Source organism: Xyrauchen texanus, chromosome 35 (assembly GCF_025860055.1).
Source record: "Xyrauchen texanus isolate HMW12.3.18 chromosome 35, RBS_HiC_50CHRs, whole genome shotgun sequence".
Classification (NCBI taxonomy): Eukaryota; Metazoa; Chordata; class Actinopteri; order Cypriniformes; family Catostomidae; genus Xyrauchen; species Xyrauchen texanus.
The window spans coordinates 39,812,714-39,834,466 of record NC_068310.1 but is presented as its reverse complement, the minus strand read 5'-3'; the positions used below and the strand labels follow the sequence as shown (position 1 = coordinate 39,834,466).

At 37.1% G+C, this 21,753-nt stretch overlaps 1 protein-coding gene across 1 annotated transcript in view; it reads left to right on the top strand.

The window, feature by feature from the left end:
* The window catches only part of LOC127628604 (E3 ubiquitin-protein ligase TRIM39-like), a 131,716-nt gene that overhangs the window by 26,756 nt on the left and 83,207 nt on the right, over positions 1-21,753 (top strand). The window contains exons 2-6 of the mRNA XM_052105374.1: positions 16,308-16,403; positions 16,514-16,744; positions 16,865-16,887; positions 16,963-17,081; positions 17,169-17,350. Coding sequence (XP_051961334.1) covers positions 16,308-16,403; positions 16,514-16,744; positions 16,865-16,887; positions 16,963-17,081; positions 17,169-17,350 — 651 coding nt within the window. The remainder of the gene's footprint in view (positions 1-16,307; positions 16,404-16,513; positions 16,745-16,864; positions 16,888-16,962; positions 17,082-17,168; positions 17,351-21,753) is intronic.

The window sequence follows — 21,753 nt, the reverse complement described above, 5'->3', positions numbered from 1 at the left end:
TTGCTCACTGGCAGGCCACACACACACACACACACACACACACACACACACACGAGAGAGAGAGAGTAATGCTAGGAGTTAAGCCTGGTTCATGTTAAATCCTCTGTGTGTGAGGAATGAATAAATACAGCAAAAGAAAAACATTAAACTTTCTTTTATTGTCTAGTTTGATAGTCAGCCACAACTGAAAAATAACAGATATAAATCTAGGAATGAATAACAATTCATTTAAAAAGCCACAGTGAGTGTTTTCACACATACTGGTGGTATACAGTGATATGTTTGTTTTACTCTGGTCCAAACGCCAGGGCTTCATGTTTCCATGATGACTGACCAGAAAAGACGCACGTGATGTCACGTTTACATGACTCCCGATTGTTAAAATGAGTATCAAATTAACGATAAACTTTACCAACAGAGACACACGTACGCACTACACAGGTACGCAGTTTATTTGTCGCGCTGCTGTTTTTGTTTCACGCTCTAGCAGTTAATAAACAGAACTGCATGCGTCTTGCGGAAGAACATTGTAACCGGCGCTACTTCTCTCCGTTTATGACTATGGACGAGTCACCCAGGTGCTGTGCTACTCCACAGCGGCGGCGACCCGTTGGACTAAAATAGTCCGAAAATAAACACTTATTATAGGTGTACCATGGTGATTCAGGATACTGAATCCAGTACTCACCGATATGGTTTCGGAATCGGAACAACTCTAGGTAAAAGGAAAGAAGTGTGAGACACAGCTTTGGAGCAACTTAGTTGATTCACAACGCTACATAAGAGGTTCTCCTCTGCGTGTTTCGCGCTGGATGACGGTCGTGCTGAGCGGTGCAGGTACAGAGGAGAAGTAGAAGAGAAGAGGATGATACCATTTGCTAAGCGGGGGTGTTTTCATTTTCATCCTTAACACATACATTTTAAACCACAAACTACGGAGTATGTTTTGGACATTATTTAACCTTGTCAAAGACGAACAAAAATTTTAGAATAACAACATTTCTTACTCCAAGTTTTAGGGGTGCTGAGCTCCTTCTTAGGGGTGCTGAAGCACCCCTAAAAAGGGGCTAGACTCGCCCTTGGCAGAACCCCCAAAAAGGTCTTTTGTATTGCATATAAGGAAAGTAAATGGTGAGCAAAATAGCTTGTTTTGGTCACCATCGACTTTCATTATATGGACAAAACATTTTTTTAAATGTCATCTTTTGTGTTTCACAGAAAAAGTCACACAGGTTTGGAAGGACATGAGGTTGAGTAAATAGCTGTGCGTAAGGTCTTACGTAAGATGGGGTATAAAGTTCATACTAAGGACTTAGTAACTACTAGTTAGTTTGCAACTAAGTCTGTGCTTAATTTGGTTGCTCCACCTGTTCTTAAAGTCTTAACTAGTAAGTCGTAAACTCTCCGTAAAGTGATGCGTGGTCGCATAATATGAAGTTTACCTGCATTGATCCAATAAGCAGCTTCATATTTGTACACAAAAGTATTAAAAATCCATGAACTTCAATTTGATTTTGTTACGGTTGATGTTCAAACCTTGTCTGCTCACGTAACTGTCACTGCGGACGTCACAAGAGCAGCTCTCTTGAGAGACATATTTTGATCATTAAAATATTATTTTAATTATTTAAAATTGTATATGTTTTTGAAGCCTGAAAAGGAAATCATAGCCTTATTTTATTATATGACCCAAGCTAAATCTGTATAAATGACTTTGTGAGTTTTTATGGTAATTAATCGTCATATTCATGAAACACCTAAAACAGGCAAGTTGTCATAATCACAATTATTTGTTTGACAATTAATTGTCAGCCAAATTTCACAATCGTGACCCCTAATTTTCATTATTAGGTTCCTATATCTTGTGTATTGTTTTGTTAAAAATGTGTATGAAATTGCAAACATTGACAACAGCTTTTTGATTACCAAAAACCACGACACTTGGCCCGGCAAACAGATACTCAAATGATTCTCGAAGTTTACTCAAAGATGCCTTATTAATTTCAATACATTTAAAGTAGGCTATGCCTCCTCTGTATGGATAGAAAATTGTTATATTACAAGACACAAATTCAGATAGGCTTCTCAGAGGTTACTCAACATGTTTTATTATGACAGGTTTAAAAAATAATGAATGAAATAATGATAGAAATAATGTCTCTTCTGTATTAGAAAAATACATATATAAATAATAAATAACTAAAAAAATACCTCCAAATTGAACAAAAATAGCTTACAAAAACGAACTAACAAAATATATTTCTATCTTTAGTTTTCTTCCTCTTTATCCTGATTTTTCTTCCTCGTCCTCCTTGTTTGCCCATCTATATTTTGCTGTATAGCTGATCTTTCCCAGCAGTTTTTTGAAAACCAGGACATTTTCATCACTTTATAAAAAACAGCCAGGACAGGCCGTGAAAACAGGACATGTCCTGGGAAAATAGGACTGTTGGTCACCCTCGAAAACGTTAATTCTTTTGTTTATTCCGTTATTTTCTCTCTGCACTAAACTAAATATTTACATAGCCTAAATAAAAACACAAGGGCACACATTTTGATAGATAACAGTTAGGTCTTAATCTATTTTATTAATGTCATTAATTTAGTTGCTAAAATGCTGCCTAACAAGAGATACTAATCAATACATATTTGATAAATAGATAATTTTGATAGATCAAAATTCATATTTGTAGAAGTCTCTCCAAATTGTTCCTCAAACCACTTATCCATCGTCATGATGCCACCTAGTAAATAGAAATTTACTTTAAACATTTTAGACTTTTTAATTCTTACGTTTTTTTAAATGTTTTTTCTATGTTTATGTTGATACGTGTGATTGCTAAGGGCGCATTCCTGACTTAAAATTATTATTTTTTATTAATAAAGGTCACATTGAATTTGTATTTTATGTGTCTTCTTCACAGAAAACTACAAAGAAGTAGTCCAGAAGCGTGTTGCTTACCTCAAGTGGGGGATATATGGTCTTCCTTCGGTCAGTCTGGCCAGGAGAAGGGGTGCTGAAGCAAGGAATGACCGTAAGCTTGATTTATGACTTAACAGTTATGGAACATTGTGTTTCCAGTTTACAAATAATGCTGTGTCATCGTAGAATATGTTTGCCATGGGAGTTACATTGTGAATTTTTGCAGACTTTTCCAAGCTGGGTGCACAAGCATTTAGCAGATTTAGCCAGCAAATATTTATTTGAAATGATAAATATTACTTAAAAGACTGAAACAAATCAAGTTAGCTATTTTGTAATGCCAGGCATGTTAAGTCAAGATTCAGTCTCCTGTTACAAATACTGTCAGAGTGATGGATGGATGGAGGTGGATTCTTGGAAAGTGTGTCGCAATATGAAGAAATGCACTTGTACAAGCTATTAAAAATGAGTCTCTGCAGTTGACTACTTAAAGTGGTGGTGTGGACATTTTCAAAATCATTCTCTTAAACAAGATGTACGTTGTCAGTCTGGTTCACAGATGGCCAAGATGGGCGAACAGCTCAACAGGGACCTCAAACGGCAACCTACAAGACAACAAAGTTCTACTCCTGCTAGATATCAGTCTGATTCCGACGACACATGTTGTGATATTTTTGATCCACCCAAAAACGAAAAATGGTAAGTTTAAAAATGTAACTGACTTCATCAAATAATGAGCAGTGTTCCACAGATAATTTTACAGAGTTTACAGTGGTGGATTATAGCCTATTTGTGCTGAAATGCATGCACTAGCGCACTTTGTGCTTGAATTGAACAGTACCAAAGTCCAAACCCAACCTACAAACCAATGCCCTTGGTGCTCAGGGTAAAGCTTGTGATGTAGCAGAACTGCATTTTTGTGAAAATTAGTTACTATTTAAGAGTGTATGAACTCTGTTGCTTTCTTCACACACTCACACCATGAAAATTGTGTTTTGGCGTGTGTATGATTAGGAGTGTATAGCTGCCCTTTTTGTTAAAGGTAATTAGGTTGATGTTTTCTGCATAGGTGACTGACACCAGTGAGGAGGGACGCCATCCCTCAGGCGGAGTCTCAGCGGCCAGGGACGGTGCCTGCAGTTTTTGTTGAAATGGATGAGGACAGTTTGAAGGCTCTGAAAGGTGGGTGGGTGTATATGTATGCTAGTGATGCCAGGGTTATCTCTGCCACCACCTGAACCCTCCCATACACCTGCAGTCATTGTCATTGAGGTCATGAAGTCAACTTTATGAATTCAAGACATGCATCCTACTGTTATTTTGAAGAACATGCATGTTACATGTTATGTCTTAGAATACAGACCTGGCTTCCCACATTACAAATTTGAAAATAATCCACTTAACTCAAGTGGTACGGATATAACTACAAGGCCTCTAGCAGAGTGGCGCAGGTACCAATACTGTGACCACATGTGTCATACTGCTTTTATACATCTCTTCCCCTTCCATCGCGATTAAAGATATAAAATTGCGTTTTCAATCATTTATGTAGACTTATTTATTTCATCCACTCCAAGAAATAGTTGTAATCTTCCATCTCTGTTGCCAAGCATCGCAACATATCAGTCAAGAGAAGGGTCCAGTGAGACAGGCTATATGGTCTTATTCACATACGAATTTGCAGCAGTTGCTTGCAGGGTTCCCACAGGTCATGGAATTTTTGTAATATCATGGATATTCAGGAATAGTCAGGAAATTTGTTATTTTTTGGGGCAAAGTCATGGATATCAGGGATTTTTGTTTTAGCAGTTTAAAATTGTCTTGCCAAAATACATTAATACAAATATATTTCCACACAAAATTGGTGTATATCTGGTTAACCCAACTTTCAAATTCAATGACCATTTATTCATCTCCCACTCTAAAAAGTAAAAGATGCTTGAACGCTACGAGGGTGCTTTGAAATCTTTGGTCAGTTAGTTTATTGCACCATTCATAGTTGGTCATGGAAGTTAAAAAAAATTTGTCTGGGAAAGTAATGCAATTTTACATTTGACTTAACTTGGGAACCCTCTGCTTCTCTATACCGTATATACCCGAATATAAGACGACCCTGAATATAAGACGACCCCCCATTTTCCAGACTTATTTTTGGGCGGAAAAGAGACACACACACACACACACATATATATATAGATAGAGAGGCGCGCGCGCCCTGGAGGGAGGCTGTCACGCGCTCTTTGCACGTGAAGAGCGCGCGCTACAGTGATGTTTCCTCGCGCGGACCGTTTCACCTGTTTGTCTGAGGTAGCCTACTTTTGAAATATAATCTTATACAAATATGTTAAACGTTTAAACTGCCCATTCTAAGTGGGTTTTGTAACTTTTCTTAATTTTGTTTTACTTTAATACACAAATAAAGTAGCTCACGGAAATGCTTGGCAAGTAATTTCTCCCTTTCCCCGTGATTTGTCTATATCGCGAATATAAGACGACCCCCATTTTTCAGCCTATTTTTAGGACAAAACCTCGTCTTATATTCGCGTATACGGTACTTCACAAGCTAAACTGAACATTCGCCCTACTCCATCTTCATACTCAATAATGGAATTACTGCCCTGTCACTTTGAGTGAGTGGAACATTCATGTCAGACATGCATGCTAGCGGTGAAAAGTATGAGTAAGGATCCTCATCCAATCAGAAATAAATAAAAGTTAAATCCGATGTAGCTGTTGTAAAATGACATTTAAATAGGTGCTATTTTGTGTCACAATGTGATACTTATTCTTTGTGTCATAATGTGATACTGACCCTTTTATACTATATCCTTATTTTAGAGCTGCCAGGACTGGTGTCTTCTTAGTTTATTTCATTTCATTTCATTCATTCACAGAACACAACAAATTCATGTTTACAGATTTAAAGAACCATTCTGTAAAAGAAAAGGACCTCCCAGAAGCCAAGTCCTGGCTTATAAATAGGGCCCTTAAAGACACATAATTAGTACTAATAACATCACAAAATAATCCACCCACCCAGTACCCATCCACAACAAACAACAACACCATTCACCACAAAATATCCACCCCCAACCAGCATATATCACGCATCTCATCCAACCCTCAAACAAAATCCGATAGTAGGGTATTCGAGAAAGCCAGATACATTAATAAATATGAATGAAACCTTCAGCCTTGTGGGGTCTATCATGCATAATGTTGTAACAATTTGTGTTTAAGATACTTTTTAAATATATCGAGAGAAGGTAGTTCCTTTATAGAATTGTCAATCTCATTCCAGATCCCAGGACCCCTACATGTTATACTAAAGCTGGTATACTTCAGCTTACGCTTTTTCCCTCGTAATAAGGTTCTCCTTCTAGTGTTGTGGTCATGAATAGATGAGGTAACTGGAATGAGATGGCAAAGTTTTGGATGCAATTTATAAACTACATTATACATAATACAAGCATTTTGAAAACTGTTGCACTCAGCGAGCTTCAAAAGCTTATACCTATAAAAAAGCGGATCAGAGGGAGCATCATGCTTTGCCCATGATATTACACGTATAACTTTCTTCTGTAGGATCTGCAATTTTTCAAGATGGCTTGGATACGTGTTACACCATATAATATTACAATAATTTAGATGTGATTCAAAAAGGGACCGGTACAGTGTTAGAAGAGCAATAAAAGGAAGATCATATCTCAATTTATAGAACAGACCAACATATTTTGACAATTCTTTTGTTAAACTCTCGATATGTTGTTTAAAGTTTAAGAACTCATCTAAATAAATACCTAAAAATTTGATGTTCTCTACTCTTTCAATTACTTTGTTATGTATTTTAATTTGTATCCTTTCAATGTTTACCCGGCTTCTATTTGAACGAAATATAATAAATTTGGTTTTAGATACATTCACTGATCATTTGTTACATGTAAACCAACTATCTACTTTAACTAATTCCTCATTAACAAGCTTTTGTAAAATATCTGGATTTTTATGAGACAAAAAAAGATTAGTGTCATCTGCAAAGATAACCTGATGAAAAAGATTTGTTGAACTTATAATGTCATTTACATACAAAATAAAAAGAAGTGGACCTAATATGGAGCCCTGGGGGACACCACAAACGGTACCTGTGCATTCTGAATAACTATTGTTAATTTGCACAAATTGCTCCCTATCAAGCAGGTAACTTTTGAACCAGCAGAGTGCCTTCCCTCTGACACCATAGTGTTGCAATTTCCCAATTAGAATTTCTAAATCAATGGTGTCGAAGGCTTTTGATAAATCTAAGAATAGACCAATACCAATCTCACCATTATCTATAGTGTCATTGATTTTTTCAATGAGATCCAGCATTGCCAAACAGGTAGAGCTCTTTTTCCTAAATCCGTATTGAGATGGGATGAGTATATTCATTTTATCCAGGTAACCACTAAGTCTGTTGTACACAACCCTCTCAAATACCTTGGAAAACGTTGGTAAAATAGATATAGGTCGATAATTTTGTAAGTTATTTTTTCCACCAGATTTATAAATTGGTATAACTTTTGCAATTTTGTCATTTTGGTACTACTCCATGAGATAGAGAGAGGTTTATACAATAGACAAGTGGCTCTAGAATTTCATCTGCAATAGATTTAACAATCTTGCTACAAATATCATCCACACCAGCAGTATAAGAGCTTTCCATATTCATAATAATTTTCCGAACTTCCATTTTGTCGGTAGGTGTTAGAAAAAAGAATTCAGATAATTTCCTTTTAAATATTGTTGGTATGAAGCTCCCCTGGAGGATTTATAGATTTCGAAAGAGTCACACCTATAGAAGTAAAATAGTTGTTAAAACTTTTAGCGAGATCGTCATCATTAAGGTAGTGGTTATCATTATATTTGACATTGATTTCTGGAAGGACAGTTGCTTTTTGATTCCGGCTAAGCACAGTATTTAGTACTCTCCAGCAACGCTTTTGATCACCATGAGAAGCCTTAATTAAATCAGTGTAGTAATTCCGCTTCCTTATTCGTATTAACTTTGTGAGTTTATTTCTGAATATAGAATATTTTTCTTTATTTTCATTTGTTGGATTTTTAATATAGCATTTGTAGAGCTTATTTTTTCTTTTAATTGATTTTAGGATTCCCTTTGTAAGCCAAGTATTTTCATTGCTTCTATCTGCTTTAACAAATTTTTCCGGTATTGTGATATTTATACTGTTGGTTAATTCATTGATAAAAGCACTATAGGCTTCTTCCGGAGTATTCCAGCTAAATACAGAATCCCATGTTTTATGCCTAAGATTGCTCAGCAATTTATCTAGGTATTGTCCTGATAATACTTTTATGCTTTTTTTAAAAGGTAATGTATTCTTTTGTTGTTTCCTGGTCTTAGTATCCATGTCTATGAAAAGTACAATTGGAAAATGATCTGTGATGTCTGATATAATTACACCTGAGTCAAAATGGACATTTATATTTGTAATAATATTATCAATAGTAGACTTAGTTGTTTCTGTTACTCTCGTATATGAGCTTATAGTTGGAAAAAAAATTAGAAGAATACAAACAGTTTAAGAAATCATTTTTCGCACCATCATCTTTAGCTAAATTGATGTTAAAGTCGCCAAGAATAAAACAATGTTTATTCATGTAATTGATGCTACTTAGTATTTCATCCAGTTTGGTCAAGAAACAATTTAAGTCAGAGTCAGGAGGTCGGTAGATTATTCCAACAATTATACTTTTCATATTTCCATTATGTATTTCAATAAATAAGGAATCTGATAGCCCATCATCCAACAGTAGGTCATCCCGAACAGTTACACTCTGCTGTATGTTGGCATATAAGCACACACCCCCACCCGGTCTGCTTGATCTATTTTTATTATACAGCACATAGCCGTCCATGTTAAGTGTGTTCAGATAAGACCGCTCATTTGTCCAGGTTTCACTACATCCGATAATATTAAACTTATGATCTATACTAGCTAGGAGAGATAGTAAGTCATTATGATGCTTTATTAGGCTTCTGGTGTTAAGATGTAATAAAGAAAAAGGAAGTTTATCAAACTCTACTAAGTTTTCAGGCAAGACACATTTACATCTGAGTTTTTCAAAGCAATGGTGGTCAAGTACTTCCTGATTCCTAAAGGCAATCAATTCATCAAACCCCATGAAATGTCTGTATTAAAAAATGGTTGAGATCCCATAGTGAAAATTTTTGAACATTTTAAACCCCATTTAAAACCTAAAAAATCCATCTCTCGATCGAAAATAAGTTTACCCTTTATCACCAAATACAATTAAAAAAAAAAAGAAAAAGAAAAGAAAAAGAAAAACCCAGCTATAACTTTTGCTGGATCAGAGCCAACAAGTCAGTGCAAGGATATACATTTACTCACATAATTTATGGTCAACTAGTCGTTACACAACCCAGGATTATAGACGCAGTTTTTTGGCATCAGACAGCTTGTTTAAGACGTGCCTCTGATCTGATTTGGTCAATAAATACAAGCGTCCGTCCTGGGTCCAGTTGGCTGCAAGTTTATCCTTATACTTTTTCCGCAGATCGTCCAGTAGTTTGGCCCGCTTCGCAGTTAAGCTCTCCATGATGTACATCTTAGGTGTTGATCCCTTTAGTCGTTTTTTCACCCTGTAAACAATGTCTCTAGTATTGTAATTAGAAAACTTGACTATGATCCCTCTTGGTCTTTCCCTCCCAATTCTGGATCCCAAGCGGTGACACCTGTCGATGTCTCCAGGCTTCAGATCAATATTGAGATTGGATTTCATAATATTCATAATCACATTATTTGCATTTTCACGGTCATTCTCAGAGACACCATAGAGAACCAAACAGTTCCGCCTGGAGTACTGTTCTTGCTCATCCAAAATGTCCTCAATTTCATTGTATTTGTTTTGTAGATCAATTACTTTATCAACCGTGTTTTGCAGTTCATATTTCAATGAGTCTTTTACAGATTCGGCAATAGAGGCAGTGATAGCTTGTTTGATAGGTTCAATCAAGGAGTCAACCAATAATTGACTGATTTTACGAATAAAGCCACAGTCCTGGAAAAGTGCATCAATCTGTTTGCTTACTGTGTCCTTAATGGCAGCAATTTGCGCTGGTTGCTGCATTTCCCCGCAGAAGGAGCTCCACTTTTACCCTGAGGCATCTTGAGATGTTTGTTTGGCGTCTCTCCGAGTCACGCCGAACGCAAAAAATCAAACCGTAGGCTACCAAGCCGAATATACGAGCTTGTTACAGGAGTCTCCGTCAGATATGATGTCGTAGGGTTGCAAACACCTTAGGTACACAATAGAGGCGAACCGCTGATCCAGTGTGCGAGAAAAAATCGTACTATTTGTTAGATTTTGCTGGATGATCCAAGCAGTGTTTTAGCAACGCGCTTCTCGTGTTGATGACGTCATCACTTCATCACTGTCTTCCCTAAAAACAGTCCTAAACAAAATGGAAGATTCACCTTCGTCTTCCATGACTTCCAGCCAAAGCGAATCACCGCACACTGGCAGTGAAGAAGACATGGTATGATTTCAAACCAATCCTTGTCTTTGTTATGATTGGGTGCAATAAACCTACACACAATAAATCTTACTAATCTTACGTACGTGGAGGTACGGTTTGTGTTAAAACACTTGAAACCAAGACACGTGCCAACCTGCCCTATAGAGAAGTGTTTGTAATTTACCTTTTGTCTTAATCTGCTAGTGTGTTTTCACAGGTGTCATTGGGCAACTCATTAGTGCAAGTCCCAAAACGCCTCTATCAGAGGCTGAGTGGGAGGAGGATGTCCCTCTTCACACAGGAACTGGCCACATTGGTGTTTGGCAGGGAAACCTTGGCCAAGGCAACCCTCACAGGGAAAGGAAAAAAGGCGAGCTGAAGGAGCAGCTTGAGCCAGAAAAAACAAACGCAATTATAGGTACAGTAATGTCATAGTTATGAACCCAAATCCATTGTCATGATTGATTGACAAATCCATTATCATCAATGATTCTATTTCAATGTTATACATCTTGTTTTAATTCATGCCCTCTTTCCTGTTTTCACAGATGCAGTGAGGGAGCGATTCCCCAACACCGAGGTGGCAGAGATCCGGGCCCTTCTACGAAGGAAGTGCAACAATGAGAGCTACAAGGCCTCTAGTAATTCAAGTCAGAGCTAGATGTGCATTGTGTAGTATGTTGTTCGCCATTGTTCTGTTCCCGGCATTTCAGAGAAAGTCGACTGTTCAAGGTTCGTCCTTTTGCCAATAACTGCTTTTGTATGTTATTTTTGTGTCAATAATAAAGATCCTTTTCTGAAATGCAATTTGTAATCTGTTGATTTAATGCACTTGAACTGAATTGTAATATAATACACTTGTAGTGTAATAGCAATATTCATGCTTAAGTATAACAAAATGGGGATAAAAGCACAGATAAAATATACTTCAAACAATTTGTTTCTACCTTACACTATAATAACATTGCACTGAAAGTACGTGTCTATGATGTTTAGATTGTAATTGAAATTCACTTAAAAAACATTATTATTGTCATAGTGGGACACTTTAAAAGCACTAAATATAGTTAGGAAGTGCATTTGTAGATCACTTGAAATATTACAGAGGCATACTAAATTAACATAGTTTATAGTAATTATAAGTATGATAGCAGTATGCACAAAATGTACTTAAACACAACTATAATTTGCACTGCAATGCCTTTTTAAGTGTATTTTTATTAGAATGGCTGATACAATGCAATTGTACTGTAAGTGTGCCTAAAATCTTGATTTTCATTAGTGTATTTTAGTGCACTTGAAGTTTAAAAAAGTTGTTCCATTTTAGTATACTATTTACACTTGAAGTGTAGTCAAATAGATGTTAAGTTGAAGTTAATACATAATTTAATACACTTAACTATACTTGGATTTGACGAAAATAGTACAAAATGTAGAAAATATACTTAGTACACTTTATTAAAGTATATTTTTAATATAATTATTTTTCACCTGGGACATTAAGTTATTATTGGTTGTACGGTTACTTTGGAGATGATTATTATCACGCGGTGATCAGTGTCTTATCCTGAGCATATGGCATGCCTAGTTAACGCATTTACGTGTTATTAGCGCCTTCTTGTGGCGATGTATAGAATAATTATTCTGTCTAATAGGACTTCCTTAATGGGATTGTGTAGATAGCCTGAATGCTGTTAATAATGTTTATGTTATGTATAATGTTTATGTATATTAATGATTATTTCTTTGTTTGATTTGTTATAGAACCACACACATACATACCCATATGTAAATCTACCAGCTCTTCAGTAAACAAGTGAAGCTTGAACCTGCTTAGTGTGTCTGTTCAACCAAGCGTCAGCTCATACAGTTCTGACCGACTGCCTGCTGCGTTTCACATCCATTAAAATTAGTCTACAATTGAACCTCTCCATTTCATATATATATATATATATATATATATATATATATATATATATATATATATATATATATATATATCAGAATAACACAGTGATTAACATCTCCTGAGCAAACGTTAAATATGTGTGATAACCAGTCTGAATCATGTACAAAAGTAGACTTATCAAAAACGTAAAACACAAATGATGCATGAAGAATCAGCTGGTAAAAATAAACGACTAAGAAACAATGCATTCATGACTTGAAGGTGGTCTTCATTAAGTCCCAGGATGCATCTTTTCCTCAGCACCGCCTGTATGACTGCGCTCTTGATCTCCTCCCAGGCACTTCTCTAACCTGTAGTCACAGTGTGTGTTCTCTCTTTCTGCTCCATAGCGGGAGGCTACGGAGAAGTACATCATAGAGTCGATGACGTCCGGGCTCATCTGCCCTCGTCCACCCTTCCTCTTCCCCGGCCAGTAAGGGGTTCTTCTGTGTGGGGAAAAAGGACAGTTCTCTAAGCCCCTGTATCAACTATTGGGGGCTGAATGACATCACCATTAAGAAGAGGTACCAACTACCTTTGATGACTTCAGCCTTCGAGTTGCTGCAGGGGGCGACAGTTTTCACAAAGTTGGACCTCCGCAACATGTTTCATCTTGTGAGGATTAGAGAGGGGGATGAGTGGAAGACAGCGTTCAACACTCCTACGGGGCAATTTAGATACTTGGTCATGCCCTTCAGGCTTACAAACACCCCGGCCGTCTTCCAGGCACTCGTCAATGACGTGCTCTATGACATGATTAACAAATATGTCTTTGTGGTCCTGGATGATATTTAGATTTTTTTCCCAGTCTCTCCAGGTGCACGTGGAGCATGTCAGGCGAGTGTTGCAGAGGCTGCTGGAGAACAAGCTCTTTGTCAAGGCGGAGTAGTGCGCCTTCCATGCATAATCGATTCCATTCTTGGGGTACATCTTGTACTCATCTGACCCGGCCTGAGTCAGCAGTGGGTGCATGTGTCATGGGGAGCGTTCCTCCATAAGGGAATCTCTTCAGATCCTTCAAATTCAGAAGTGCATGCTGGTGGACTCGCCTCTTCAGTTCACCCCACAGGTTTTCTATGGGGTTCAGGTCAGAGGACTGGGATGGCCATAGCAGAACCTTGATTTTTTTTGGTCAGTGAACCATTTTAGTGTGGATTATGATGTGTGTTTTGGATCATTGTCCTGCTGGAAGATCCAATCACGGCCCATTTTAAGCTTTATGGTAGAGCCAAGTTTTGATTTATTATCTGTTGGTATATGATAGAGTTCATGATGCCATGTATCCAAACAAGATTTCCAAGACCTCTGATAAAAACAGTCCCACAATGTAAAGGTCCACCACCATATTTAACAGTGGGCATGAGGTACTTTCCATATGGTAACTTCTCTGTGTGCGTCAAACCAATCTCTGGAGCTTGTTGCCAAAAAGCTCTATTTTTGTTTCATCTGACTACAAACCTAGTCCCATTTGAAGTTCCAGTAGTGTCTGGCAAACTGAAGACATTTGATTTTGTTGTTGGATGAGAGCAGAGGCTTTTTTCTTGAAACCCTCCCAAACAACCAGTTATGATGTAGGTGACGTCTGATTGTAGTTCTGGAGACTTTCTGGCCCTAAGACCCAACTAAGTTCTGCAATTCTGCAGCTGTGATCCTTGGACATTCTAAGGCCACTTAAACCATCTTCCTCACCCTGCATGGAGACAATATAGACACACGTCCCCTTCCAGGTTGATTTGTGACATTTCCAGCTGAATGGAACTTCTTAATTATTGCCCAGATGGTAGAAATGGGCATTTTCAATGCTTTAGCTATTTTCATAAAGCCACTTCACATTTTTTATAGCTCAACAACATTTTGCCACACATCAGAATTATATTCTTTGCTCCATTGTGATGGATGAATTTGGCTTGTCTGTTACCTCATATTTATACCCCTGTGAAACAGGAAGTCATGGCTGAACAATTTCATGCTCCTTGTCACCCATGTGTTTGAAAAATGTTAAATATGAATAGAAATATACTTCATATATATTTGACTCATAAGTCATTTCTAGGAATGTGGAAATAATTGTCAAATGTGTTTTGGAGAAAAATATTTATTTATGAGATTTCCCCTTTCAATTATTTTCTTCAATTAAAGGTTAGATTTTAGTGAACATTTTAAATGAAAGATCAACGAAGGATAAACAATAACAAAATGTACAGCCTTCTTTGCTCATACAGTATTTACAAAGGGTGCCATTATTAGTGGAGGGCAATGCACATAGTTTACATATTCACTATATAAATACATTTAAACTGACCAATCAGCAGATTAACCATAAATCCCAACTGTATAATCAATTTTGGCACATTTTGCTTGATATCTCCTTTTTTTGTTTCATGGTACATAGAAAGACATATGGGTTTGGAACATCATGAGGGTCAGTACATTATTACAGTATTTTCATTTTGGAGGAACTATCCCTTTAATGGGAGGACTTTGAGTAAAGACACATCATTAGTGATTTTATTATGAATACTGTGAGAACTGGAGCTTTTAATAAGCTGGATCTTTATTTAAAACAACAGCAAACAATACATTTATATTACTATTACTGTTAGTGCTCATCATTCAAAGAAATAATTCATGTTTGTTTCAATCAATGTGTGAGCGGATAAGAGAGACACATGATGAACTATACAGACATTCAGAGGTGATTTTGCCCAGTCTTGTTACTCATTCTTGTAATGGAAAGACTTTAGACTTTAGTTTAGGTATGAGAGGAATATAACTCGTTCACGTGGTTCATCCAGGTCAACTGATGTCATTAAACTTTCTATTCTTCTGTCTTCATTTGCCTGTTACAAACACTGACTTAATGTGCCAGTGTTTGATTTGATTCATTATACTGTAATTGATCTCAAGCTCAGTATTGAAACTGTCCATCTGTGTTTATAGAATGTACATAATGTGTGCAATTCACACCACAGATTATATATCTTATTTTTATTTCATTGAAGCAGTGAAGTAAATCCTCTCTCCAGGTCAACAAAACAATTCACACAGTATTTGGGTGTTCTTGTGTATAAGCAAACTCCGCCCACTGTCACAGGTTAAAATTGAGACTGACACACCTGTTTATCAGCATTTCTAGTTCACCTGTCTCTCAGTCGAGTGAAAAACACAGAATATTCTGGAGAAGATTATTGATCATTCTGATGCATGTTTTTGGATGTGAAGCTTTTTGATTTGAATCAGAATAATAAGAGTTCAGACCAACAACTGGAGAAAGTGAAACTTTGAAGATTTTTATTTGTAATTTCGAAAATGGCGTCTAAATCTTTTTCTGAGGAGGATTTCTCTTGTCCTGTGTGCTGTGATGTTTTTAAAAATCCTGTTGTCCTGTCCTGTAGTCACAGTGTGTGTGAAGAGTGTATTCAGAAGTTTTGGGAAAGTAAAGGATCTAAAGAATGTCCAATTTGCAGAAGAAGATCATCAAAGGATCATCCTCCAATAAATCTGTCTTTGAACAATCTGTGTGAGACTTTCTTACAGGAGAGAAGTCAAAGATCTTCATCAGGATGTGAAGCAGTCTGCAGTCTTCATGAAGAGAAACTCAAACTCTTCTGTCTCGATGATCAACAGCCGGTGTGTTTGGTGTGTCGAGATTCCAGAACACACACAAATCACAAATTCTGTCCTGTAGATGAAGCTGTCATCGATAATAAGGTCAGATCAATTATATTCAAATCATTTATTGAAACAGCACAACTTGCAGCATACTTTATGATTGCATATATGAACAAATAATTACAGACAGTAAATGAAGATTATTCTGGTCAAACTCATAATGATCTAAAAGCAGAACAGGGCTGGAAAGTAAGAACTCTTTATATTAACATGTCCATTTCTTTCAGGAGAAACTCAAAACTGCACTAAAACCCTTACAGGAGAAACTGAGAATATTTGAGGAGTTTAAACAGAATTTGGATCAAACTGCAGAACATATTAAGGTTTGAATTAAACTGTGTAATTAAAGAGTGTGAAACATCCCATTTTTGGAAGTGTATATTGATATACAGTTTGACCATCAGATCTTTCTCTGAAATGTCTTTTGTTTCAGTTTCAGGCTCGACACACAGAGAGGAAGATTAATGAGGAGTTTGAGAAACTTCACCAGTTTCTAGATGATGAAGAGGCCACCAGAATAACAGCACTGAGAGAGGAAGAGGAGCAGAAGAGTCAGATGATGAAGGAGAAGATTGAGAAGATGAGCAGACAGATTTCATCTCTTTCACACACAATCAGAGTCATAGAGGAGCAGATGACAGCTGAAGATCTTTCATTCCTACAGGTGGAAACAATGAACATTTATACAACTTCAATATTCATTATACTGGAGACAAATGTCAGTTTCAAACATTAAAAGCAAATTCAGTTTGGATGAATAATCTGTGTTTCTTTCTTTGTACAGAACTTGAAGAGCACAATGGAAAGGTTTGTATTGTGTTTCCTGTTTCTCTCTCGGTTCTGAACCCAAATCAACATGACTGACTCCTGAATGTTTTTCAGAACCCAGTGTACACCAGCAGATCCAGAGAACATTTCAGGAGTTCTGATCAATGTCCCAAAACATCTGAGCAACCTGAAGTTCACTGTGATACAGAAGATGCAGGAAAATGTTCAATACAGTGAGTTGAGAATACAACAATGAATTCATAATGATCATTTGTGTTATTTGATGTGTGTTTGAGTGTGTATCTGTCCTCTCTCTTCAGCTCCAGTGACTTTGGACCCCAACACTGCTCACTGTAATCTCATCGTGTCTGATGATCTGATCAGTGTGAGATTCAGTGAAGAGAAACAGCTGCTTCCTGATAATACTGAGAGATTTGATGTGTCTCAGTGTGTTTTGGGTTCAGAGGGTTTTAATTCAGGGATTCACTGTTGGGATGTTCAGGTTGGAGACTGTACAAGCTGGAGTTTGGGTGTGATGACAGAATCTGCTCAGAGGAAGAAGAAAATATCCTCCAGGAGTGGAATCTGGTGTGTGTTCTTTTATGATGGTGAATATGATGCATTCATTTCACCTGATCAAGCATCTCGTGTCTCAGTGAAAGAGAAACTCCAGAGAATCAGAGTTCAGCTGGACTGTGACAGAGGAAAACTGTCATTCTCTGATCCTCTCACTAACACACACATACACACTTTCACACACACGTTTACTGAGAGAATATTTCCATTGTTCAGTGTTTACTGTGACATTTCTCCTCTGATGATCTTACCAGTGAACTCCTCTGAAAAAAAGACTTAAGAATGAAATTACAGATTAAACTTGTATCTGCAAAAGTTGAGTTTCTGTAGAAGACCGACTAATCAAATGTGTCTTTGTAGCATCAGCTGTTAATTCATTTATTCCTGCATGTTTTAATGCTTTTTAATGATGCTGGCTAAGATGTGAATTCATATGTGAGATCAGTGATTTACTGAACATCTTAATAATGTGATCTCGGGTTGTTATTGATCATTATATGATAGAACAGTTGAGCTGGACTGTGACAGATAACACACACACGCACGCACGCACGCACGCACGCACGCACGCAACCGTTTATTAAGTGTATTTCTATTTTTCAATGTTGATTTTGACATTTCTTCTCTATTGATCTTACCAGAGAACTCTTAAATGAGTCTCTGAAGCACAAAGTCAGAATAAGTTTGTTTTGTCTATTAATTCCTTCACTTGTCTTTTCTGCTGTTAAAATACAAATAATGAAATCACACTTTTATTCATGGTTGAAAAATAAATAATTGTGGTTGAAGAAATGAGAATATCTCATGTGAGTAACGTCATCAATGTAACTTCAGGAGAACATGAACAGAGAAACACAAGCAGAAGCCACAACATCAGAACATATTTCAGACTTTATAGTGATCTAAAGCGAGCGGTTCTGCGGACTTCACATTAGTCCACATTCAGAACTGACGTCTGAACAACCTTGAAGACAAAGATATTATCATCAATATTAATTATTGTTAGTATTTCACTATTTTCTGCTTTTTAAGTCTTTTCAACTCAACTGTAATTTGTTACAATCAAATAATAAATAATTTCCCCCATATAATATTAAGATTTGTTGCACTTTCCGGACAATTAACACATTTCTTCCCAAAATATTTTAATTGCAAATAATTTTATTAGTATGTGAAAATGTTACTGATTTAATTGTAAAGTACGTTTGTAAATATAAATAAATGTATTGGTAAACTATATATCATGTTAGTATTTGCTGCATTGATTTTATATTTTAATTCAAATTCTCATTACCAAAATATGTCCAGATGTTTATTTATTTATCATTTTTTTGTCATACATCATCATTTTCTACCATTTTTGTGACATAACATTTTCGTTCTTTTGATTTTGGGGTGAAATGCCCCGGACATGTTCTTGACAAGTTTAGCACAGCATGTACCTGTTCAGGTGAGATCTGTTGTGAATCTTTGTATTTTATGAATGGACCGTTACACTCTGGGTCATCCATTTTTGAAATGTTTATGGACATGATTTGATAAATCTAAAGCGTGCAGCTGCATTACAATCTGAATTAACACCTGGAGGAACTTCAACTCTTCCATTCTTTCCTTTTTCCCTAAAAATAACATTTGTGATATTCCCAATACATAATAGTGGATATTAAGATTATTTTATAAAAACATGGAAGATAATGATGACATCAGAGTGTGAGCTCATGACTAACAAGCCACACTTTACCTCAAAGTCCACTTTACCTGTCAGCGTTTATAAAAGAACTGTTCAAAGAATAAAATCAATCTGACCCTTTCATACAAACAGATCCACACACTAAATGTGAACAAACTGAATACAAAAACTAAAATGTTTTTTAAAGTGGGGTATTTCCTAAAGCCTGAGCTCTCTTCCTCTCTAGCTTTCACTCTTCTTTTAGTTTTTCTTTAGGAACGACCGGTATGCAAAACTTTTTCTTCTTCTTTGAGGGCGATTTGTTGGGAGATTCGTCACTGCTGTGACCTCCCACCGCATCATCACCAGCAACAGGCTCCTCCCACACTACCTGAGGGGTGGAGTCTGTCTCACAGAGGCGGGCTCTTCTGCAGGGAGGGTGGTGACTTCAGAGGCCTCATGGGGGGTCAGATCGGGGAGGGTCTATTGAAATGTGGCGTTGTCATTCTCGTCTTTGAAGGTCTGCTCGTGTTGTGCCTCTGTGGTGAATGTGGGTCAAAATGGAGGGGGAAGATAATAGTGAGTTTGTAGAATGACTTATGACAAGTTTTGCATCCAGGGGAAATTTAGACCTCAACAGTTCAGCTCAACTCACACAAAACACAATTTTTTTTGCTTCAATCTCTGAAAAACTAGAATATCTGCAATAGCGCACCCGATTTCATGATACAGATGCAAATTAACACCTTTAATTACATCCTAATGCAATTACTTAGTGCACCTATTATGGTTTTTAAACGTGCCCAATTTTGTTGCCCACGTTTTGTTTAAACGTGCCCAAGGTCTCATACAATAGATTTACATGCATCCATGATTAAAAAACACTTTAATTTGCTCATAATTGAACCTTTTTATCCCCAGTGTCAAAACCGACTAGTTCAATGATCCGTTCTAAACTCCTCCTTTCAGAGAGCATACTCTGCTCTGATTGGTCAGATGTCCCAGTCTGTTGTGATTGGTCTACCGCTTAGTGTAGTGTTTAAGGGTGGGTCAAAGCAGTTCACGAGCAGCCAATGAAGATGTCTGGATTTACTAATGACCCATTTCAGGTGTTCAGAATCGGTTCTTTCTTTTGGGAGTCAAAAACTCCCAAAACTTTGATTTTCATTCATAAACAGCTTTATGAATGATTTTCATGAACAGATTTTCATTTAACACTACATGAAAGATCATATTTGAAAAAACAAAATAGCTGCTCTTTAACAGAAATGTGTTATATTCACTTTCTGGGAAAACAGAATAACATTTCAAAGTAGATCTCGACAATCTAGAGATGCCAATTACATGGAATATCCACAACTAATAAACTATCAATTAATCGCAAACGTGCAAATCACATTGCAGGAGTCTAAATACCATTTGAATAAACACACCCTCTTGATATATTTCCAATGCATTTGCTTAGTATTAATTGATGAGTGGTGGTGGTGGCGTAGTGGGCTAAAGCACATACATGTAATCAGAAGGTTGCTGGTTCGATCCCCACAGCCACCACCATTGTGTCCATGAGTAAGACACTTAACTCCAGGTTGCTCCGGGGAGATTTTCCCTGTAATAAGTGCACTGTAAGTCGCTTTGGATAAAAGTGTCTGCCAAATGCATGAATGTAAATTCAATATTTGCTTAATTGAGAACAGGAAGATGAGTTAAAAAGGAGTTCAAGTGAAACATCAAACTCAAGCGTGTTTACTCACTATGGTAACAGGTATTCTTGTGCTTTCCCATCTCCTGATTGTGACGCTGCCACGAAGAAGAAAAAGCACAAGTACAGAGAGAGAATGTCTTTGCAAATCAAATCACAGACACCGTGTTAAATTAAAAAGAAATGAACAGAAACTTCACAGGTAAACACACTCAGACAATGTGGCAGTTGACATCATGCATGATGTACTGGAAGGGGTGGGGCCCTATGAAGTCAAACTTGTGTTGAATTCACTAATTGAGCAAAAGTATCTCACACTAGAAAAGCTCAATTACAGAATAACAAGCTTTGACTATGGATTTTGTGATAAGAGTAACAAACCTTCTGCCATAAGCAATCTCAGAAACCCTGAAGCCCCCTTGCGGCAGTCAGCATCTCAAATGTGGTGCCTACTTAGGTTACTGCCGACAATGATAGGTGACCTTATCCCTATGGATAACAAGCATTGGGAACTTCTTCTCCTCCTACTCTTGTGCATGGAGTTTATCTTTTCTCCTTCGCTTACTGTAGCAGCAACACTGTACTTAAGCAAAATCATTGAAGAGCATCACTCCCTCTTCCTGGAGCTCTATCCTCACCTACATTTACGGCCAAAACACCACTTTATGCTCCATTACCCAGGAGTCATTCAAAAACTCGGACCATTGAGGCAGTTCTGGGCGATGAGATTTGAAGCTCGACATGCATTTTTCAAACAGGTTAGCCATGTAACTTGCAACTTCAGAAACATTTGTAAAACCATGGCATTTCGCCATCAGATGATGCAGTGCTACAATTTCCTGTGTGGAAGTGTGTTGTGCCACAATACAGAAGTTGGTCTTGGGTACACTACATTTCTGGCCAACATTGAGGGATTTAAAGAGATCCGAAGTGGTCTAGAAGGTATTCCCCTTTTTAG